General features: G+C 37.0%; 3 protein-coding genes and 1 pseudogene across 3 annotated transcripts; 2 read left to right on the forward strand and 2 right to left on the reverse strand.

The window, feature by feature from the left end:
* Positions 1–287: 287 nt before the first annotated feature.
* On the forward strand, positions 288–1,845 carry LOC127793760 (vacuolar protein sorting-associated protein 28 homolog 1). Its single transcript, XM_052324466.1, has 2 exons — positions 288–455; positions 773–1,845. Exon 2 carries the CDS (start codon positions 871–873, stop codon positions 1,498–1,500), a length of 630 nt encoding a protein of 209 aa, XP_052180426.1. The 5' UTR covers positions 288–455; positions 773–870; the 3' UTR covers positions 1,501–1,845.
* A 6,420-nt stretch (positions 1,846–8,265) lies between these two features.
* LOC127794720 (F-box protein SKIP27-like) lies at positions 8,266–9,161 on the reverse strand (the record flags this gene model as incomplete). The annotated part of the gene is made up of 3 exons (XM_052325967.1): positions 8,266–8,775; positions 8,893–8,967; positions 9,093–9,161. Coding segments are annotated over 3 exons (276 nt in total), but the record flags the coding sequence as incomplete, so codon positions are not given.
* Positions 9,162–9,410: 249 nt separating this feature from the next.
* On the reverse strand, positions 9,411–16,900 carry LOC127794721 (external alternative NAD(P)H-ubiquinone oxidoreductase B3, mitochondrial-like; annotated as a pseudogene).
* A 151-nt stretch (positions 16,901–17,051) lies between these two features.
* On the forward strand, positions 17,052–18,283 carry LOC127795500 (F-box protein SKIP27-like). The gene is made up of 4 exons (XM_052327222.1): positions 17,052–17,208; positions 17,370–17,536; positions 17,635–17,709; positions 17,826–18,283. The coding sequence occupies exons 1-4, from the start codon at positions 17,202–17,204 to the stop codon at positions 18,090–18,092; spliced, it is 516 nt and encodes a 171-aa protein (XP_052183182.1). The 5' UTR covers positions 17,052–17,201; the 3' UTR covers positions 18,093–18,283.
* The last annotated feature ends 256 nt before the right edge of the window (positions 18,284–18,539 follow it).

The following is an 18,539-nucleotide window of genomic DNA, read 5'->3' on the forward strand; positions in this document are numbered from 1 at the left end:
CATTACCAATTTAAGCCAAACAGCCTCTTTAACCCTTTTTTTTATCGACTCTTAAGAATGTTTTAACTCAATCAAAAGATCATACCAAACAAAAGGCGATGAACTAATGGCCATGGAATCGGGTTATTATCGGGTTCCGATAGGTAGCTGATATCTGCGGGTTGGATTGTCAAACCCGAGACATACGCGTTAAGCAAACGTTGACTAGTCAGACATCTTCTTACCAAAATAACCATAATTTTTGTCTCATTTACACGATTGTCCTCCTATAAGAGATCCCACTGTTGACATTAGGGTTCTCCAGCTTCAAGAATTACTTCTCCCCCTTCGGCGGTTCAGTGCGCCATCGTCACCGGCGGCGATCACCGTCATCCTCCGCAACTCCCTCCTCACCATCATCGTCGGCGGCTCACTCGCCGCCATCATCCGTGGAGAATCGAAGGGAAATTGTTCCGGTAATGAATTATGGTTCTTCTCATATAAATCCCCAATTTTTTCTCAAAATTCCATTTTTTTTTCTGCGCACGGATTCGTAGATCTGGGTTGGTCGTGATTTTATCTATCTTTCCTAAAATATTAAGATCGCTTCCCGATTATTGAATCTTTTATTTGTGCAAGTCTGATTCTTGGTTGAATAATAATAAACACGGAAACGGAAAGAACTATTTATATTGGCTGAATATGTATGCGAGCGGATGGTTTAATCTTAGTTTTGTTGTGTTTTAGTATTTTAAATCTGATGGTAATGGATTATAATTTGATTCCTGTCCAGCTAAGAAAGTTGTCCTCTTTGCGCGTGTCCCGTTCTCTTCTCCATTTCCAAATTTGAAGCGATTGCTTAGTAAAAAAGTTAAACATTAATCTACCAACATGGAAGTCAAGCTATGGAACGACAAGCGCGAAAGAGAGATGTATGATAACTTTGCCGAACTCTTTGCCATCATCAAGGCCACCGAGAAGCTTGAGAAGGCTTATGTTCGAGACATCATTTCGCCAGCAGAATATGAGCCTGAATGCCAAAAACTGATTGCCCACTTCAAAACATTAGCTTCCACTCTCAAAGATACTGTTCCAAGTATCGAGCGGTTTCATGAGACGTACAAAATGGATTGTCGTGCAGCCCTGAACCGCCTTGTGACATCGGGTGTGCCTGCAACAGTTGAGCACAGGGCTGCTGCGTCGATGTCGGCAACTACTTCAGCTGCCATTGTTGCTGAATGTGTTCAAAATTTCATTACGGCAATGGACTCGCTGAAACTAAATATGGTTGCTGTTGATCAAGTCCACCCATTGCTTTCAGACCTTTATGCTTCGCTCAACAAGCTTACCATTTTACCTCCTGATTTTGAGGGGAAGACAAAGATGATGGAATGGCTTGGCAGGTTGTCGAAGATGGGAGCAGCAGATGAGTTGACAGAGCAGCAGGCTCGGCAGCTTCACTTTGATTTGGACTCATCTTACAACTCTTTTATGGCAGCATTGCCCACTGCAGGGACTTAACTGATTGTGGTAAGCCTGTAAATAAATGAATAGGATGCTGTTTTGTATCCATGTGTCTGGTATGTAGTGCATCATGGGTACTGCAACCGGTGGGACCTTTGTGATTATTTGATAGGGGTTCTCTCGCATTCTGTAACATATTATTATGTTCTATTTGGGTGGCTGGCTTCTTGTGGTATCTTCATTTCCTTATTGTCGTTGGTAATTGTCAACAATCATTTGATGCCATGATTGCTCTTTAATTTGAGTGATTGATTGCACATTTGGTTGGATGTGGAATGTTCTTTAGCCGTTTCTTTTCTTTAATTCACTGGTAAAATAAATCTTTTCGCCATTCAGTCTTCACTTGTTTTTTCATAAAGGAAATGGATTCAATTACTTGTTGTCCTGCTTCAGTTTTTATGGTCCTATATTCATGTTGTTTATGCTCTCTATGATGATTGGCACTCTATTGATTTAAACTTATGTTTTACCCATATAATCTGGTTATAGTTCATTATGTGTTCGAACTATATAAAAGTTCATTGCAAGCCTTTTTTCCTTTAACGCTTTTTCCATTCTTATTTGTGATACTTAACAAAATAACAATATTTAGGGATTTTTTAACATCTGTGATAATCTTTGTGGACTTGATATGCTTGTAAAGTGAACTGTAAATGTTGCGTCTGTAAATGGGCCAGATATCTTTATTCCAGAAAAAAAGAAAAGAAAAGAAAAAAGGTGCATTGGCTTGAGTGGTTGAATTTTATCTTCCAAGTTGCTTACATCTTTACTTTTTCTCAGTGCTGTCTTGTCTCTTGAGTAACTCTTAGTCCTCTTCATTACTATTTTTCTAAAAGACTCTGGTGTCAATTATTTCCAAATGATATCATGACGTTCACTTGTGAGGAAACAACTAATTTATCCGATCGATAACAATCTGCCTGCTTAATGACTTACTACCTTTCAAAGAGTTTTTTTTTTTGGCTAAGAGCTTTCAAAGCGGTTAATTGGAGTTGTCTTAAATCACTTGATACCCTTTAGAAGGAAATTCATTGTAGTCGGTGTTGTGTGTGAAGGTGGTGAGGTAAATATTAATCATACTCTTATTTGGCTTTGAGTCTCTGTCCTCAATATGCTTGGTGTGATGGGTATTTTCTAAGAGTGTGCTGGATCTTATTTCTTCTAGGTGTGGGGCTTTAGTGGGGAATGAGAAGGAAAAGTACTTGGTCTTTGGCTTCATCATGTTTATTAGGGCTAGCTTGATTGACTATGATGAGGGGATTTTTGCTGGAAGCAAGAACAGATTTTGAAATGAAGAGTAGTTATTGTCTCTTCTGGATATCCTTAAGCCATGTTTAGATTTTTCTGGGGTCCTTTGGGCTAGTGAAATTTTTGCCTAGATATGTTAGGATTCTTTTGTTTTCCTTTTGTATTTTGACAAAACCGCACCCCTTTTCTGATTTTATTTCATGTACTTACTAATAAAAATGAGGCAACAGACATTAAAAACAAAACAAAACAAGAACTGAAGAAGCATATCCATGCAGTTTCTAATTGGAGTGTTCTTTGTTGGGAGGATACCTATTTCCTAGTTAGGATGGAGGAGTTATGGTCATTCTTTGTAATGGAGGGGATTTTACCTATAGAGCTTAGTAAGTGAAACATCCTTATTGTTTTTGGTCTGGTGAAAGATCAAGACTTCTGGTGGTTGAAAGATCAAGACTTCTGGTGGTTGATGGGTATTTCCTAAGATTGTGATGGATCTTATGTCTTCAAGGTGGGTGGCTTTACTGGGGAATGAGAAGGGAAAATGCTTGGTCATGTTTATTATGGACTAGTTGGATTGACCATGGTTACCTGGAAAAAAGAACATCTTTCACAAATATGAGTATTAGAGTCTTCTACATATCATCAGCCATGCATTGATTACTGAGATTTTTCATTGGATAGGTTAGGTTTCATCTGTTTTCCTTTTGTATATTTATGATACCCCTTGTCTGCTATTATTTTATATATTTATTCATAACAATGAGATATAGATAAAAAGACCAAAAATGAAAAAAAAAATGAAGAAGAAGAAATATGCATTTAGTTTCTAATTGGGTGTGCTTTGATGGAAGAATTCCTATTTGGGGTGGAGTTGTAACGATTGTTTTTGGAATGGAGGGATTTTTTGCATGTAGGGCTTGGTAAGTGAAACATGCTTGTTGCATTCGCTCCAGTGAATAGCACGGGCTACTACTGGTTGTGATTGTATTTTGAATTTGATCTTTGGTCAACATTGTAGTTAAATAAGATTTGTGACAAAATGGAGTTTGTCACGACTCAATCCCATATAGATTTGTTTCAAATCTTCTGAAAGATCAAAAGTTAACACAAACTATAATTTCTGGGTAAGGGGGTGGTGTTATTGCAAGATTTGTTCAATTTTGTGATATTTGGAAACATCACCGTTGTTCTATAACTTAGTGAACTGTGATATTGGCTCATATGGTGCTTAAAATTGTGACTATTTTAGAACTCTGGTTGTAGGACACAATTAAGGGATAAACCAAGGTCTATTGACAAATCAAGACTTTTGGTGGCTGATTATCAGAGCCTTGATAGTTAAGATGGAGTTATTCTTTTGTGCATTGGTTCAAATTGTGAAAAATATATATATATATATTTTTTTGGGCCAAAAAAACTAGAAGATTGCATATAAACATCATCTTAGAAAGCTGTGCGCTCCCTTTTAGAAAGGCCGAGATAATTGTGGAGGTGTTGGATTATGAATGCTCATAGGTTCAGATAAGCCCAATGACCAAACCAAAGTCATTGAATTGAATTTATAATTATTACTAGAATATTGACTTGTCAGTTGCGTGGGACGTACATTGTTGTCAAGATACAACAATAAATTTGTTTGCAGTAGAAGTGTCTCAGGTGTAGTCTCCGAGAGACTTGCAGAGAAAGAAACCAACTAGCACTCGCGTGGACCTTCCGATGCTTAAATTAGTTTCATGCTCAAAGTGTAGAATGCAGAAAACAAGTAGAATTGTAGTCTGAGCAGAGTTGTGAGCCTACTTTTGTTAGAGGAGAAGTCTCTTATTTATAGGGGAGGAGGAGACTGATAGGTGGAGGGAGAGCCAAAATTCTTGGTGGGCATTTTAGGCTTTCTTTTGAATTTGTAAGCGAGGATATCGGAGGTAGGATTGATTTTGTTCTTTACGATCTAGCGTGAATAGTATCTGGAGATTAGGTATTTCGAGTTTGTAGTCTCTTGGAAGGGTCCCTTGTGTGGTTGGGAGAGAGGCTTCCGAATGAGGTCACTGGCTCTCGATCTCGGTCACTCGGACTAGTGTCTCGCGGTCTCAGTCATCTGATGATTTCATGTACCTGTGATTTGTTTTCACTGATTTCTTCTTCCAATAGGCTTTTCTGTCTCTTTCTTTAGGTTTGCACCCACTTTTTTGGACACAACATATATAAAAGTTATTTTTTTTTATAAAATTTTATTTATTTATTTCAGTTTAAAAAAATTAAAATATCACACCGAAATTAATAATGTTAGTATTTTAAAACTAAAAAATAATTTTGCAATAAACTAACTAATTAACATGGATTTAGTTAGTTCTATAAGTTCTTATTTGAATAAATGGAACTTTTACCTTTTATTTATTTGTGTACACATCTAGTTTGTTGAACATCTAATAGTATAGAATCCATCTTTTACCAATAAATTTATTTATTTCCGAGAATTGAATGACTACAGCTTTATCTCTTATTATTATACGTAGATGCATGCAAGCCTGGTAGTATTCTTTAACTTAACTCTATTTTCGTGATTTCTTGTTTTGTTTTACCATTGGTACATGCGTTGCTGTGCTCTGTGATTGGTTGGTTGGCTCTATGTGGGTCTGTTTCATGATGGAGCCACTCAAGGTGTCTTATTATTTGTTTCATGATTTCCTAGTTGTTGTTAAGTTTGGTCCTGGTGGTGGTCTACAGACTACAGATATGATTTTGTCAATGGCTATACTTTTCCAAGTTTTAGTTTGAACGTGTCTCAATGCAGGGGTTCCCTTGCAGGCTTGCATTAGTAGTAGTATGTTTGGACTCTTTAGCCTTCTTCTGGCAACACAAGTAGTGTCTCACCTTGGCATGTGACATCCTCTTTTAGCAAGGTGATGAACCACCTGATTACCCTCCCTGCCCTGATGAGAATATGCAACCCTCTGTAAATCCTTCTTAGTATCATGATGAGAAGTGGTGGTGACAGCAAACTGGTGGTGTTATAATATATTTGGCACATCTGAGACAATATTCATTCAATCTCCTTTCACATTAACATTCTTACTATTCAGAAACATAGCAAGTTTTAACAACCCCCCCGGCGGGTAAAGCTGCAGCCGCAGTGATAAAGTTTGAGGTCTTAAAACTCTTTAGGTCTCCAAACTCTTTAGATTCTAGGTTCAAGTCTTGTTGTGTGTAGGTTTTATTTTTTATTTTTTATTTTTTTTTGGATGATCTACTATATATGGAGAAAATGATATAATCATGAATTCAAATTCCATAGTTTTCAATTTTGTAACAAGGTAAGAATTTTAGAGGTTGTTAATCTTTTGGCCTAATATGCCTGCCGCGTTACAAGAACATATTGCTATTATGGTAGTCACAAGTGATCAGATCTAGTATTTTTGTTCTAAACCAAGTTTTCTTGAATTACCGACTCATCTAGGACTCTGTGACCAACAATGTCAATGGGTTGCATGGGAACGTATACCCAACGAAAATGAAAAATAATATTTTTTTTAAAAAAATTAAAAAATAAAATTATGTAAATAATAAAACATTGAGATTTTTTTTGTAAATACGTTTTTAATATAAAAAAATAGTTATTCAATTAAATTACTTACAAATACAAATACATTCATGCATTAATAAAAAAAAAAAAATCTCAATAACGCAACAATAGATAAACACCCATCAAATTATTCATAAACACAATACATTTATAAATATATTCATCCATAACTATACATACACACACATTTATAGATATATGTATATATATGTACGTCACAAACTCACAATTATATATGTTGTCAAAGTACTGCAATCAAAATTTATAAGATGGGATTGTCCAAATCTTGGTGGTACGTGGCGTTTAGCTTTCGGGTCTTAGTCTGTGGAGGTGATTATGGGTATCATGAAGATACTGGTTGCCAGTTTGAACTCGGGAGGGATGAATGCTCCAAGGGGAAGTGCTGCCTTGGGAGGACAGTGGCCTCGAGAGAAAGTGCGGCTCCGTGAGGGGATGGCTCCAAGAGGAAAGTGGCTCTGAAACTTGAGTCTTCTGGGGGGGTCCTGTAAGAACAATTGCAGGCTAGAACACACGTGGGAATTCCTCTCTCACGTATGATTTTTGATGCTTTAAGTTAGTACTAGAAGTAGGAGAATGCTCTGAGTGGACACAGTGGTCCTTACAGGTGAAAAGTTGAGTATGAGTATGTAGTATGTAGGAGGAGTGATGTCAATTTATTGAAGTGCAATCCCATTTTTAGCTGTAGAGTGGGGTATTTATAGGCTTGGGGGCTTGAGAATCTCGCATTTGGTAAATCGTACGGCCAAGAGCGATTTTCTTTGCCTTGCTTAATCAAGAGGAGCCTCTGGCTTCTTTTTTCAAACATACCCTTAATATTTATACTCTTTTCTTTTTTCTCGTTTGCCTTTTACGTAGGAGAGCACTTGTTACTTTAATTGTCATCAGTGGCTAGTAATAAGAGTCATGGTGTTAACTTGCCAAAGAGTCACTAGCAGCTCCTCCACTCCAATCCACAACGATCAAGAAGTTAGTAAAAGGGAAGAAATAAAATTAAAATAAAATAGGTATAAGCACCTTTTATTGATGATGTGACACACCATGAGTATATATCATAATTACGTCTTTAGATAATTGTCAAATGCGTAAATTCACTCCTTTAACTTTCACTTTTTTTTTTTATTGTAGCATTTTTATCTTTATTTGATTTTAATTGTACTTCTAAACTATTTAATATAATATAAATTCATCCCTCAATTTTCATCTTTTTTTTTTTTCATAACATCCTCAATTTTGTTTGCTCTTAATTGTGCTTCTGAATTATCTAATTTTAGAACATTTAATCAATTTTGAAGTTGGAATTAATATTCATATCTTTCTAATAACTTAAGGTTTATTAGCTCAAGGTTTAGATCGTTCGTATAGTTTATTGTCAATGTTAATGAAAATAGAATTCAAACTTTCGACACTATTTTTATTTTAGTCTCGAAGCTTTCCTAACCCAGTCAAATAATACTGCTTTGCTTCTGCTCCATCTTCCAACAAATATAACAATGGCAATGAAGATGTAGTGATTCAATTGGGAATTGAGTTGAGGATTTGCCTAATTCTTTTAGTTTTGGTGGTGTCATCGAGAGACTTCATTTGAGAAGAAGAAAAATGAAATTGAGGAATTGAATTTACCTCTCTTTTTTATTTTAAATTTTTTAATACAAATGAAATCCACATTATCAATGCTAATACCCCCATCACTCTCTGCCAAGCGAGTGCACATCAAGCGTTGTAAGCCACGCTAGTTAAGTGTTCAAATGACGTTAAATTGGCTAGTTCAGATATGTAATTGAGATCAAATAAAGTTGATGGTACTACAATTAAAAAAATATGAAAGTTGAGGGATGAATTTACACCATATTAGCTGGTTTAATGATATAATTAGCTGGTTTATCAAGCAAAGTTGATGAAGCTTTAATAAAAACATGTAAAAATTGAGGGATGAATTTATACATTTGGCCTTACACAATAGTCTATTTTAAAGTAATGTGACGTTAATCTAAAACTTAATAAGCTACTATAATAAAAGAAAGGGTACACTTTCATCCTCTTTCCATTATTAACATGACCTAATCCTCACCAACAAACTCACTATATATTCTGTCGAAATTCTAGCTAGAAAAATGTCGAACTAGAGCCTTCATTTGCCACCTGGTCCAACCAAATGAGTAGATTCTCAATAATGCCAACGAATGCTATTTTCATTTTCTTCACATCCATCCAATTTCCCCTTTAAAATGCCAATGAATATGTAACCACTAACTTTTATGTAATTGCCTTATTTGTCAAGACTCAATTGACATATGCTATTTTCGGAACTGTTTCGGAGCATTCGGGGCCTCAATGTCGCCAGTGTCCTCCAAATCGATCGAGTTCCGAAACGCCGAAGTCTTCGCCGGCGTGCTATATGCGAAATGCCATTGTTTAGCAATCAGAGTCTGCAAATTCACAGGAAGACGACGATGAACAGTCATAACTAATTAATCAGCAATTGAACAAGCCCAGAAGTGAATAGGAGAGCAAAATCTTCCAATTTCACGAAGATGGAAACTTACTGCTTCTCTGATTGTCTTCGATACGTGAAAAAGCTGCTTCAAATCGTCATGATCAACGCCACAGAGAACTCTAATCTGCAAAACCAAACCCCAAATGTACGGGCATTGATACAGCTCGATATTTTCCGATTTTTCCGTCGAACCAAACATGAGAAATGTATCTATCGCCCAAAAAACAGATTAGAGAGAGAGAGATGAACCTGGCATGGAGAGATGATTGGATGCCGAGAAATGGGTGATTGGATTGATGGTTGTTCTGAAGAAGGAAACAATTAAAGAACCACCGTTTTCCAATCCAAAGAGGAATCTCCAAAACGCCAAAGATGAGATGAGTTCTTTAGGAAATTTTAATTTTGAAAAAGATTTTGATACGAAAGAGAAAATTCTAGGTGAGATGATCCCCGAATGTTCCGGAATATAGAACGAGGGAAAACTAGCCGTTAGATATTTGTTGACACGTGGCGAGAGGCTACGAGTCCAAGGAGAAAACATGATGGAAATGGTTCGTGATGACGTGGTCAGTTTGGTCGGTCGCTGAACCTCTCAATCTCCGAAAACTGATTCAGTAACACGTGGCGATGAGCACCGGGAAGCCCTTGTTGCCTGACACGTGTGGCTTGGCGGACACTGGCAGTTACGGAAAGTATCTTCTTACAGATGGACTGACAGCAAAATTTTCATAAAATGGAAAGGTCAAAAAAAGAAAAAGACACTCATATGATTTTGCAGGTTAAAATAGTAATGAGAAAAGCTAAAAACACTTTAATGATAATTTTTAGTAGATGTTGGCTCAATTTTTAGTTTATTAGCTCAACAACATCAAACCTAGCCTCCAGCTACTGGGGAGTTAAAAACATAAAACAAGAAAGAACAAGGGGGAAGGAAAATGCAAGATTCTTCATCTGATACCAGATGTTCAGTACGCAAGGGGTAAGGAAACTGCAATCTGCATTGGATGTGGCCATGCATATATATACTTTCCTCAATGACATGCTATCATACACAAGCTAATTTAGGGAGAACACAGCATTGAAACAGAAGTGATTTTAAAACAATGGCCTCAAACTCCCATCTGCAAAGAAAATTAAGGTCTAATCGCGTATATTGAGATTATACACTGGTCTAAAGATTTTTAGTTGAGAGAATGGTTGTCCGTACAGGTCAAGAACTAAAATATGAGATGACTAAATTTAAAGAGAACAGGTACCATGACTTTGCGTTGATTAATTGTGGCACAGTCTCATCACATCCCTCCACACGGAGCCATTCATCGGTTGCTAGTGCACGTCTGTTTGTCTGATAGCCAGAAAGCAGATTTTTCTCAGCAAAAACAAAGAAAGCATCAACAAGCCAAATTACTAATAGCAAACATAAATACAACTCAATAAAAAAGTTAAACCATTAGACAAGTCGATTGGTACTGAGGAAATGCACCTGGCCAATTTGCTTCATAAAGTCCATTACAACTGGACGAGTCCCAATGCCAGTTGACCAGACAACCATTCCATATGGCATGGAAGAGATTTCTCCACTTCTTTCTTTGGTGGAAATTTCTTTATCAGACACCTTTACAACCATTGACCCTGTCTTCACATCAATGCCATTCCTTTGGAATTTTTCTTCTGCGAAAGCTGTAATTCTTTTGTCAAACCTGAAGACCAACAAGTTCAGCAGTTTAAGAACAAGGAATATAAGAATAGAATATTGGCAATACCCACAAATGAAATTACACATTTTAACTCTAGTAGGGAAAGGGGAATTGGAATCTGCACATAGATTATTAAATGAATGCAGGCAGCCACATGAATGCAATGGATATTTGTGCTCATAAATTTAGAGCCATGTTTGTATATGGTCTAAAGAAATGGATCCATATCATCTGAAAGAACAAATTATTTGCCATTAATCTTTCAGGGTATTTGGAAACTGTAGGCAAACTTTAGTCCAAAACTAACGTCATCATCTTACAAATTTTACCTTTAATCTTTCAGGGTGTTTGCAAATGTTAAATCCATTTATGACTTCAGAAAAATATCTCTACAGTCTTTATTCCCAAATAATTCTGGAGCAGAAAAATTCACAAAAAAAATCCTTAACATGTTCAGAATATGATCTCCAGCCTCAAGCAGTGTTATTTTCACCAAATCTTTGACCTTAGGGTATAATTTTACTATATCTTCATTAACAAAATCGTGAAGTTCTGCAGCAAATTCAACGCCAGTTGGGCCTCCACCAACAATGACAAACTGAAGAATTTTCTTCCTATCTTCATCATTAAGGGTAGGTAAGCTGGCCCATTCAAAACAGTCGATGAAAGACCTGCTGATCTTCTGGGCATCTTCAACTTCCTGCAAGATGTACACTCTTCCAGAAACATTAGCAGTAACTTACATACATTATGAACTGAGTTGGTTTGGAACACCAAAATACCAAATAAAATCATTCCATTCACTGTTTAGTTCATAAACTACATCAGCATCATCCTACATTAAGGCAACATCTATTTCAAGGCATGTATGTAGACAAAGTATGCCAAATTGATAGTTCTTCTAGGAGTCCTCCTGACATTGTGAAGTAATAACTTTGTCCTGTCTTCAAGTATATTCTAAAATGCTACAGGAGAAGGGGCGGTACTTTACTAGGAAATTTCCAAGTTACAAGGTAATAAAATCTCCAAAGAATTTACCTTCAAGAAATGGCAGTTCTCCACAACACCAGGAGTATTGAACGTATTAGCACGTGCTCCCATGGCTATAACAAGGCAATCATAGTCAACAACAAATTCCTCATCCCCGTTCAAATTCGTACCTTGATTTGATCGGCAATAAACCTTTTTATTTTGGGCATCAATTTTTATATATTCAGCCTCCGTGTAACGAATATCCACCTCTTTTTGCAAGATGAATAATGGAGAGGACTCATTAGTTACAAATTCTAATTGAACATAACCACCTAGGTGTCAAAGTGTTAATTATGCTAGAAAAGTGATTTGACCAAAGACCATAAGCACAAAAAGGTGCTTCCCCAGAAATAGGAATGAGTTCATCTCTAGGGCCTAAACACCTAATGCAGAACTCAAACCAAAGAAACAAGAATAATCCCAATTACTTGAAAGCATCAGCAATATTCAATATTCTTCACCAAAGTTTGTCCTTCAATACTTCACTAAAAATTATTTATAGACAACTAATAGATAAAAACATATCCTAATTAGGATTCCTTGATATATTCTAATTAATAATTATAAAAGTAATCCCAATCTAATTAGGATTCTAGGAAAATAAAAAAATTAAAAGAAACTAGAAAAGAAATTAAAATAAAAAAACTAATAAAACAGTATTAATTTCTACTTTTATGGCCTAAGATATTGTTTTCCTAAATATTTCTTTCTACATCTTCATCATTCTCTCCCAGTTGTAAAGAACTCGGCTCTAACAAGTTAGATTGTAAATACCACTCTAAGAGCTCAAGATCTAGAACTCGAAATTCTTCTTTAGTAATCTAAGTGTTATCTGAATCTAGTCGATCTTTTCATTTGACAAGAAAATGTGATAACCACCATGAGAAGAAACCACAATCTTATCATTAAACACAGCATCAATCACATCTTTTTGTTGCGATATGTGTGGGATGCAACCCATTGACCTGCAAAAGCATTAGTAGGCAAGTGAGGAGGCTCAAATGTGCCTTAGTAAGGAGTTAAATCTTCTACATTGAAAACAGGACAAATATTCATATTATTATGTAGGTTGAGTAAACAAGCATTAGGTTCAAGTTTCCGAACCCTAGCTCGAGCATGTAGTTTCTTAAATGAATGTTTAAGGAAGCGCTCAAGGTGAATACGAACCATGACATAGTCACCTTTGTTAAATTCCCAAGCCCTACGATGTACATTAGTAGCAAGTTTATTGTCAACATTACTCATTGCATTTTCCTTCTAATCTCAGCATGTAGGTCATGGATGTGTTGGGCAAAATTTCCAACAAGCTCAGGAATTTGGGCATATGAGGGTAAGGGTAGAAGATCAATAGGGGTGCACGGGGAGTAACCATAACAATCTCAAAAGGGCTTTTACAAATGGACCTATTAACAAAATGGTTATAGATAAATACAGTAGTTGGCAAAACCAAATCCCAATTACCAAGCTTCTCTCCTACGAGACACCTAAGCAACTCTCGAAAACTACGATTCACAACTTCAAGTTGTCCATCAGTTTGGTAATGAAAGGAAAAAATGAATTTCAATCTTGTCCCAAAGAGGATAATGTGCCATCTTAGAAAACCTATCCACTATTACCAGAATTGAGTCATGTCCCCTAACAATCTTGTGTAAACCTAAAATGAAATCCATACTCACATCTTACTAAGAAGTATGTGGGATACGATGAGGAGTATACAAACTCGTCTTGTTCTTCGTAGTTTTAGCCAGTTAACATGTGCAACACTATGAAACAATCCTAGAGACATTCATTTTCAAAGACGACCAGAAAATTCTATCATCAACAAGTGCAATAGTCTTATCTCTTCCAAAATGACCAACAAATCCCCCTGCATGCATTTCCCATATGAGAAAGTCTCTATGAAATTTTGCAGAATGAACAGCTTAGTTCCTTTAAAAAGATAACCATCATGAATGACAAAATCAACAAGGGGGAGACGATTACCTCGACTAACCTCAAGGTAAATAGAGCCAAAATCAAGGCAATTAAGGTAGGTGTCATTCAGCTTATCAAAACCAATAACCTCTTTACTCATCACTTGAAGAAGACTAACTCCCAACTAAGGGCATTAGCTACTTTGTTATCTACCCTAGAATAAAGCTTAAGAACAAAGTTGTACTCACTAAGGAATTCTAGCCACTTAGCATACCTATAGTTTGACTTATTTTGAGACTGTAATGCCTAATGATCAGAATACAGAATAAATTCTTGTGGCAATAGATAGTGCCTCAAATAGCGAAGAAATTGGACAACAACATAGAACTCTTTCTCATAAATGGAATATTTCTATTCAGCTTTATTGAGTTTCTCACTAAAGAATGTTATTCGGTGACCCTCTTGGCTAAGAACACCTCCAATACCAATGCTAAATGCATCACAAGCAACCTCAAAAACTTTATTAAAATCAAGGTGTCGTGAGACAGGTGTTGTGGCCATCCTTTCTTTGATTTCCTTAAAGGCTTCATCGGCTGAACTAGGCCATAAAAACCCTCATTTCTTCAAACAATATGTAATTAGAGCCATGATAGTACTAAATCCCTTAATGAATTTCCTATAAAAAGTAGCTAGGCCATGGAAACTACTAATCTTTGACACTATCCTATGTTCAGGCCACACTCTAATTGCTCAAACTTTTTCAAGGTCAATGGCTACACCTTGGGCAAAGATAATGAAGCCTAAGAAGAGCACTTGAAGTTGCAGAAAGAAACACTTTTTAAAGTTAAGATACAATTTGGCAACCCTAAGAGTTGGGAAAACTAGTTTAAGGTGGTTCAGGTGCTCATCTTGGGACTTGCTAAAGATCAACATGTCATCAAAGTAGACAACCAAGAATTTTCCTATGAAAGGTTTGAGTACTTGTGTCATAACTCTCATGAAGGTACTAGAAGCATTAGACAGGCCAAAGGGCATAACTAACCATTCATAAAGTCCATCGTGGGTCTTAAAGGCAGTTTTTCACTCATCTCCAGGCAAGATACGAATCTGATGATACCCACTATGCAAGTCTATATTGGAAAACCAACCAACATATCTTCCAATCTTGGAATGGGAAATATGTATTTGATGGTGATTTTATTAATGGCTCTACTATCCACACACAATCTCCAAGATCCATCTTTCTTTGGGGTTAAAAGGGCAAGTATGGCACAAGGACTAAGGTTATGTTGAACAAATCCTTTAGTCAAAAGGTCTTCCACTTGCCTATTCAATTTTTCTCATTCTTAAGGGTTCATCCTATAATGGGGAAAATTAGGTAATTTAGACCCAGGAACTAGATCAATGGCATGCTAGATATCCCTCATATGTGGCAAGTCACTTGGGAGCTCATTGGAAATGATACCAAGAAATTTTTCTAACAATGGCCTCATCCTAGATGGAAACTCCAAACTCTCAGAGGAACTCAAAATGGACTCCTTAGCTATGATGACTAACCCATATCCATTTTCTTGACAATCTTTATCAAATGTCTTAGGAGCTATCAAATGAATGTACTTTTTACTAGGGACTGGTGGTGCTTGCTTGGGCATGGTCATAAAGCCTTTACTAAAAGGTTTAGCAGGGATCACTGTGAGTTTCTTACCCTAGTAGTTAAAGACATAAGTATTTTCTCTACCACAATGAACTACACTCTACCACATTATCCATTGTCAAGAAAATGGATAATGTCGCAAATCTAAGGGCAACCTAAAAGGATATGGGCAACATCCATAAGTAAAACATCATAGAAAATGTCATCTTTAAAATCACCCAATTGAATAGGAACAAGACATCTCTAGGTGACTATTAAAGTTTTGTTATTCACCAATGCAACTTTAAATGGTTTTGGATGTAGTTCTACCTTAAGTCCAAGTTGAGTAATTGCAGACTTAGAAACTAAATTCATAATACAACCCCCATCAATAACTAGTATGCAAGTTCTCTCACCATTCCTAAAGCATATCTGAAAAATACTAGTGTGTCTCCATTCATCATCATGGACACTCTCAATTAGTACACACCTCATAACCTATTCTACCAAATCAAGATCGTCACCAACCTCTTCCTCTACCTCGGAAAAATCTAGTGGATTAACCATTCCATTTTCATCCTCAAGTTGATCAGTAAAATCTAGTATCAAGGCACACTCAAGACAACAAGCCATTATGTGACCCTTATGACAATGGTGGCGTTGAATGGAAGGGTTACGAGGATGGGAAGTACTAGGTTAGGAATTATTGGAACGAAAATTTCAATTCCTAGCAAAGCTATCCCTAGAGGCTGAATAAGAGACTGCCTTGCTAACATTAGTATCTCTAGGGAAGGTGGTGGAAAAGACCTTAATGAACGGGAGTTAGATAATTGTGTGGGCACTTGACGAACATGAGGGATTTTAAGGTATTTTTTTATCTACAAGACTTTATGATAGACTTCCTCTACTGTCTCAAGACAGTGCAACATAATCTAAATCTCTTTCTAGATATCCACCCTCAATCTATTTACAAACCTTTGCATTGTAAAGAAGGAATCCTCATTTAAATCACATCGAATGAGAAGATTTTCAAATTGAGTCAAGTATTCAATTACACTTAAATTTGATTGTTTCAGGTTTATTGTTATAATTGACCCTTATGGAAAGAAAGTAGGTATTTCTCTTTAACTTTGCTTCATGATGGCCCATTGGATGATGGGAGGCTCACCAAATCTCTCAAAATCACGTTGAACATTTTACAATATTTCTTTGCAAAACCAGTCCCTTGCGTGGCGAGAGGCTATGAGTCGAAGGAGGAAACAACATGGGAATGATTCGTGATGACGTGACCAGTTTGGTCAGTTGCTGAACCTCCCAATCTCCGAAAACTGATTTAGCGACACGTGGCGATGAGCTCCAGGAAGCCCTTGTTGCATGACACGTGTGCCTTGGCGGACACCAGCGGTTACAAAAAGTATCTTCTTATGGATGGACTGAGAGCGGAATTTTCGTAAAATGAAAAAGTAAAAAAAGGAAAAGACACACATATGGTTTTGCAGATTAAAATAGTAATGCAGAAAAAATAGTAATGTTTTTAGCTTTTCTGCATTACTATTTTAACCTACAAAACTATATGGGTGTCTTTTCCTTTTTTTTACCTTTTCATTTTACGAAAATTTCGCTGTCAGTCCATCCGTAAGGAGATACTTTCCGTAACCGCCAGTGTCCGCCAAGCCACACATGTCAGGCAATAAGGGCTTCCCGGAGCTCATCGCCATGTGTTGCCGAATTAGTTTTCGGAGATTAGGAGGTTCAGCGACAGACCAAACTGACCACGTCATCACGAACCATTCCCACGTTGTTTTCTCTTTGGACTCGTAGTCTCTCGCCACGTGTCAACAAATATCTAACGGCTAGTCTTCCCTCGTTCTATATTCCGGAACATTCGGGGATCATCTCACCTAGAATTTTCTCTTTCGTGTCAAAATCTTTTTCAAAATTAAAATTTCCTAAAGAACTCATCTATCTTTGGCGTTTTGGAGATTCCTCTTTGGATTGGAAAACGGTGGTTCTTTAATTGTTTCCTTCTTCAGAACAACCATCAATCCAATCACCCATTTCTCGGCATCCAATCATCTCTCCATGCCAGGTTCATCTCTCTCTCTCTAATCTGTTTTTTGGGCGATAGATACATTTCTCATGTTTGGTTCGACGAAAAAATCAGATTGAATGATTTGGTTTCTGATAGAGATCATTCAATTGGAACATTTCTATTTTGATTTTTTGTTGTTGTTTGACGGAAAATATCAGTTCTCGTCATAAGCCAAGAATTGGGGCTACCGTCAAGGTCTGTTCGCTGCCGACGGCCGGTGAGCGGGAAGAGGATTGCTTTGTCGCCGGTGAAGAAGCAGCCCGGCGGCGAAACAGCGAGGAGTTCCGAGAAATCGCTGCTTGAAGCCCTACCTCAAGACGTTCTGGTTAATGACGAGTTCTTCAAAACGTGAAAATGTGATCGTAATTAGGGCTTTCGATCGAGCTGTATCAATGACCGTACATTTGGGGTTTGGTTTTGCAGATTAGAGTTCTCTGTGGCGTTGATCATGACGATTTGAAGCAGCTTTTTCGCGTATCGAAGACAATCAAAGAAGCAGTAAGTTCAATCTTCGTGAAATTGGAAGATTTTGCTCTCTTATTCAATTCTTGGCTTGTTCAATCGCTGATTAATTAGTTATGACTGTTCGTCGTCGTCTTCCTGTGAATTTGCAGACTCTGATTGCTAAACAATGGCATTTTGCATATAGCACGCCGGCAAAGACTTCGGCGTTTTGGAACTCGATCGATTTGGAGGACACTGGCGACATTGAGGCCCCGAATGGTCCGAAACAGTTCCGGCCTCGCCGGTCTCGACTCAGCGGGAAGAGCCTGGCCAGCATCTCCCTGGCATTGTTTCCTTCGCCGGACAGCGAGCTGCGGCCGAAGAAAAGAGGAACGGGAAATGCCGACGTCTTTCCATATCCGATTAACGTCCGTTGACGGAGATAGGACAAATCTCGTATCTTTGCACAGCAGATCCGCCATGGTTGCATCTCGATCAATTTCTTCAATTCTTTCGTTGAAGATAAGTTCGCTTGGTTGCCGTCCTTTCTTGTACATATAGTTTAGTGACTACGCTGGACTTCTCCTTGTCCATTACTTTTTAAAAAGTAAATTAGCTTCTTCTTGAACTTTGTTTGCCTTTCTTGCTTAATAAATTTAAGATTCATTTAGCTGCTATTTTTATTTTAGTTTATTTCTGTAGATTGATTTGCATAATAATCATATGTATTTGTTTGTTTATTAAGTTGTTATAAATATGTCAATTGAGTCTAACAAATAAGGCAATTACATAAAAGTTAGTGGTTACATATTCATTGGCATTTTAAAGGGGAAATTGGATGGATGTGAAGAAAATAAAAATAGCATTCATTGGCATTATTGAGA

Source organism: Diospyros lotus, chromosome 2, assembly GCF_014633365.1.
Source record: "Diospyros lotus cultivar Yz01 chromosome 2, ASM1463336v1, whole genome shotgun sequence".
NCBI classification, from domain to species: Eukaryota; Viridiplantae; Streptophyta; class Magnoliopsida; order Ericales; family Ebenaceae; genus Diospyros; species Diospyros lotus.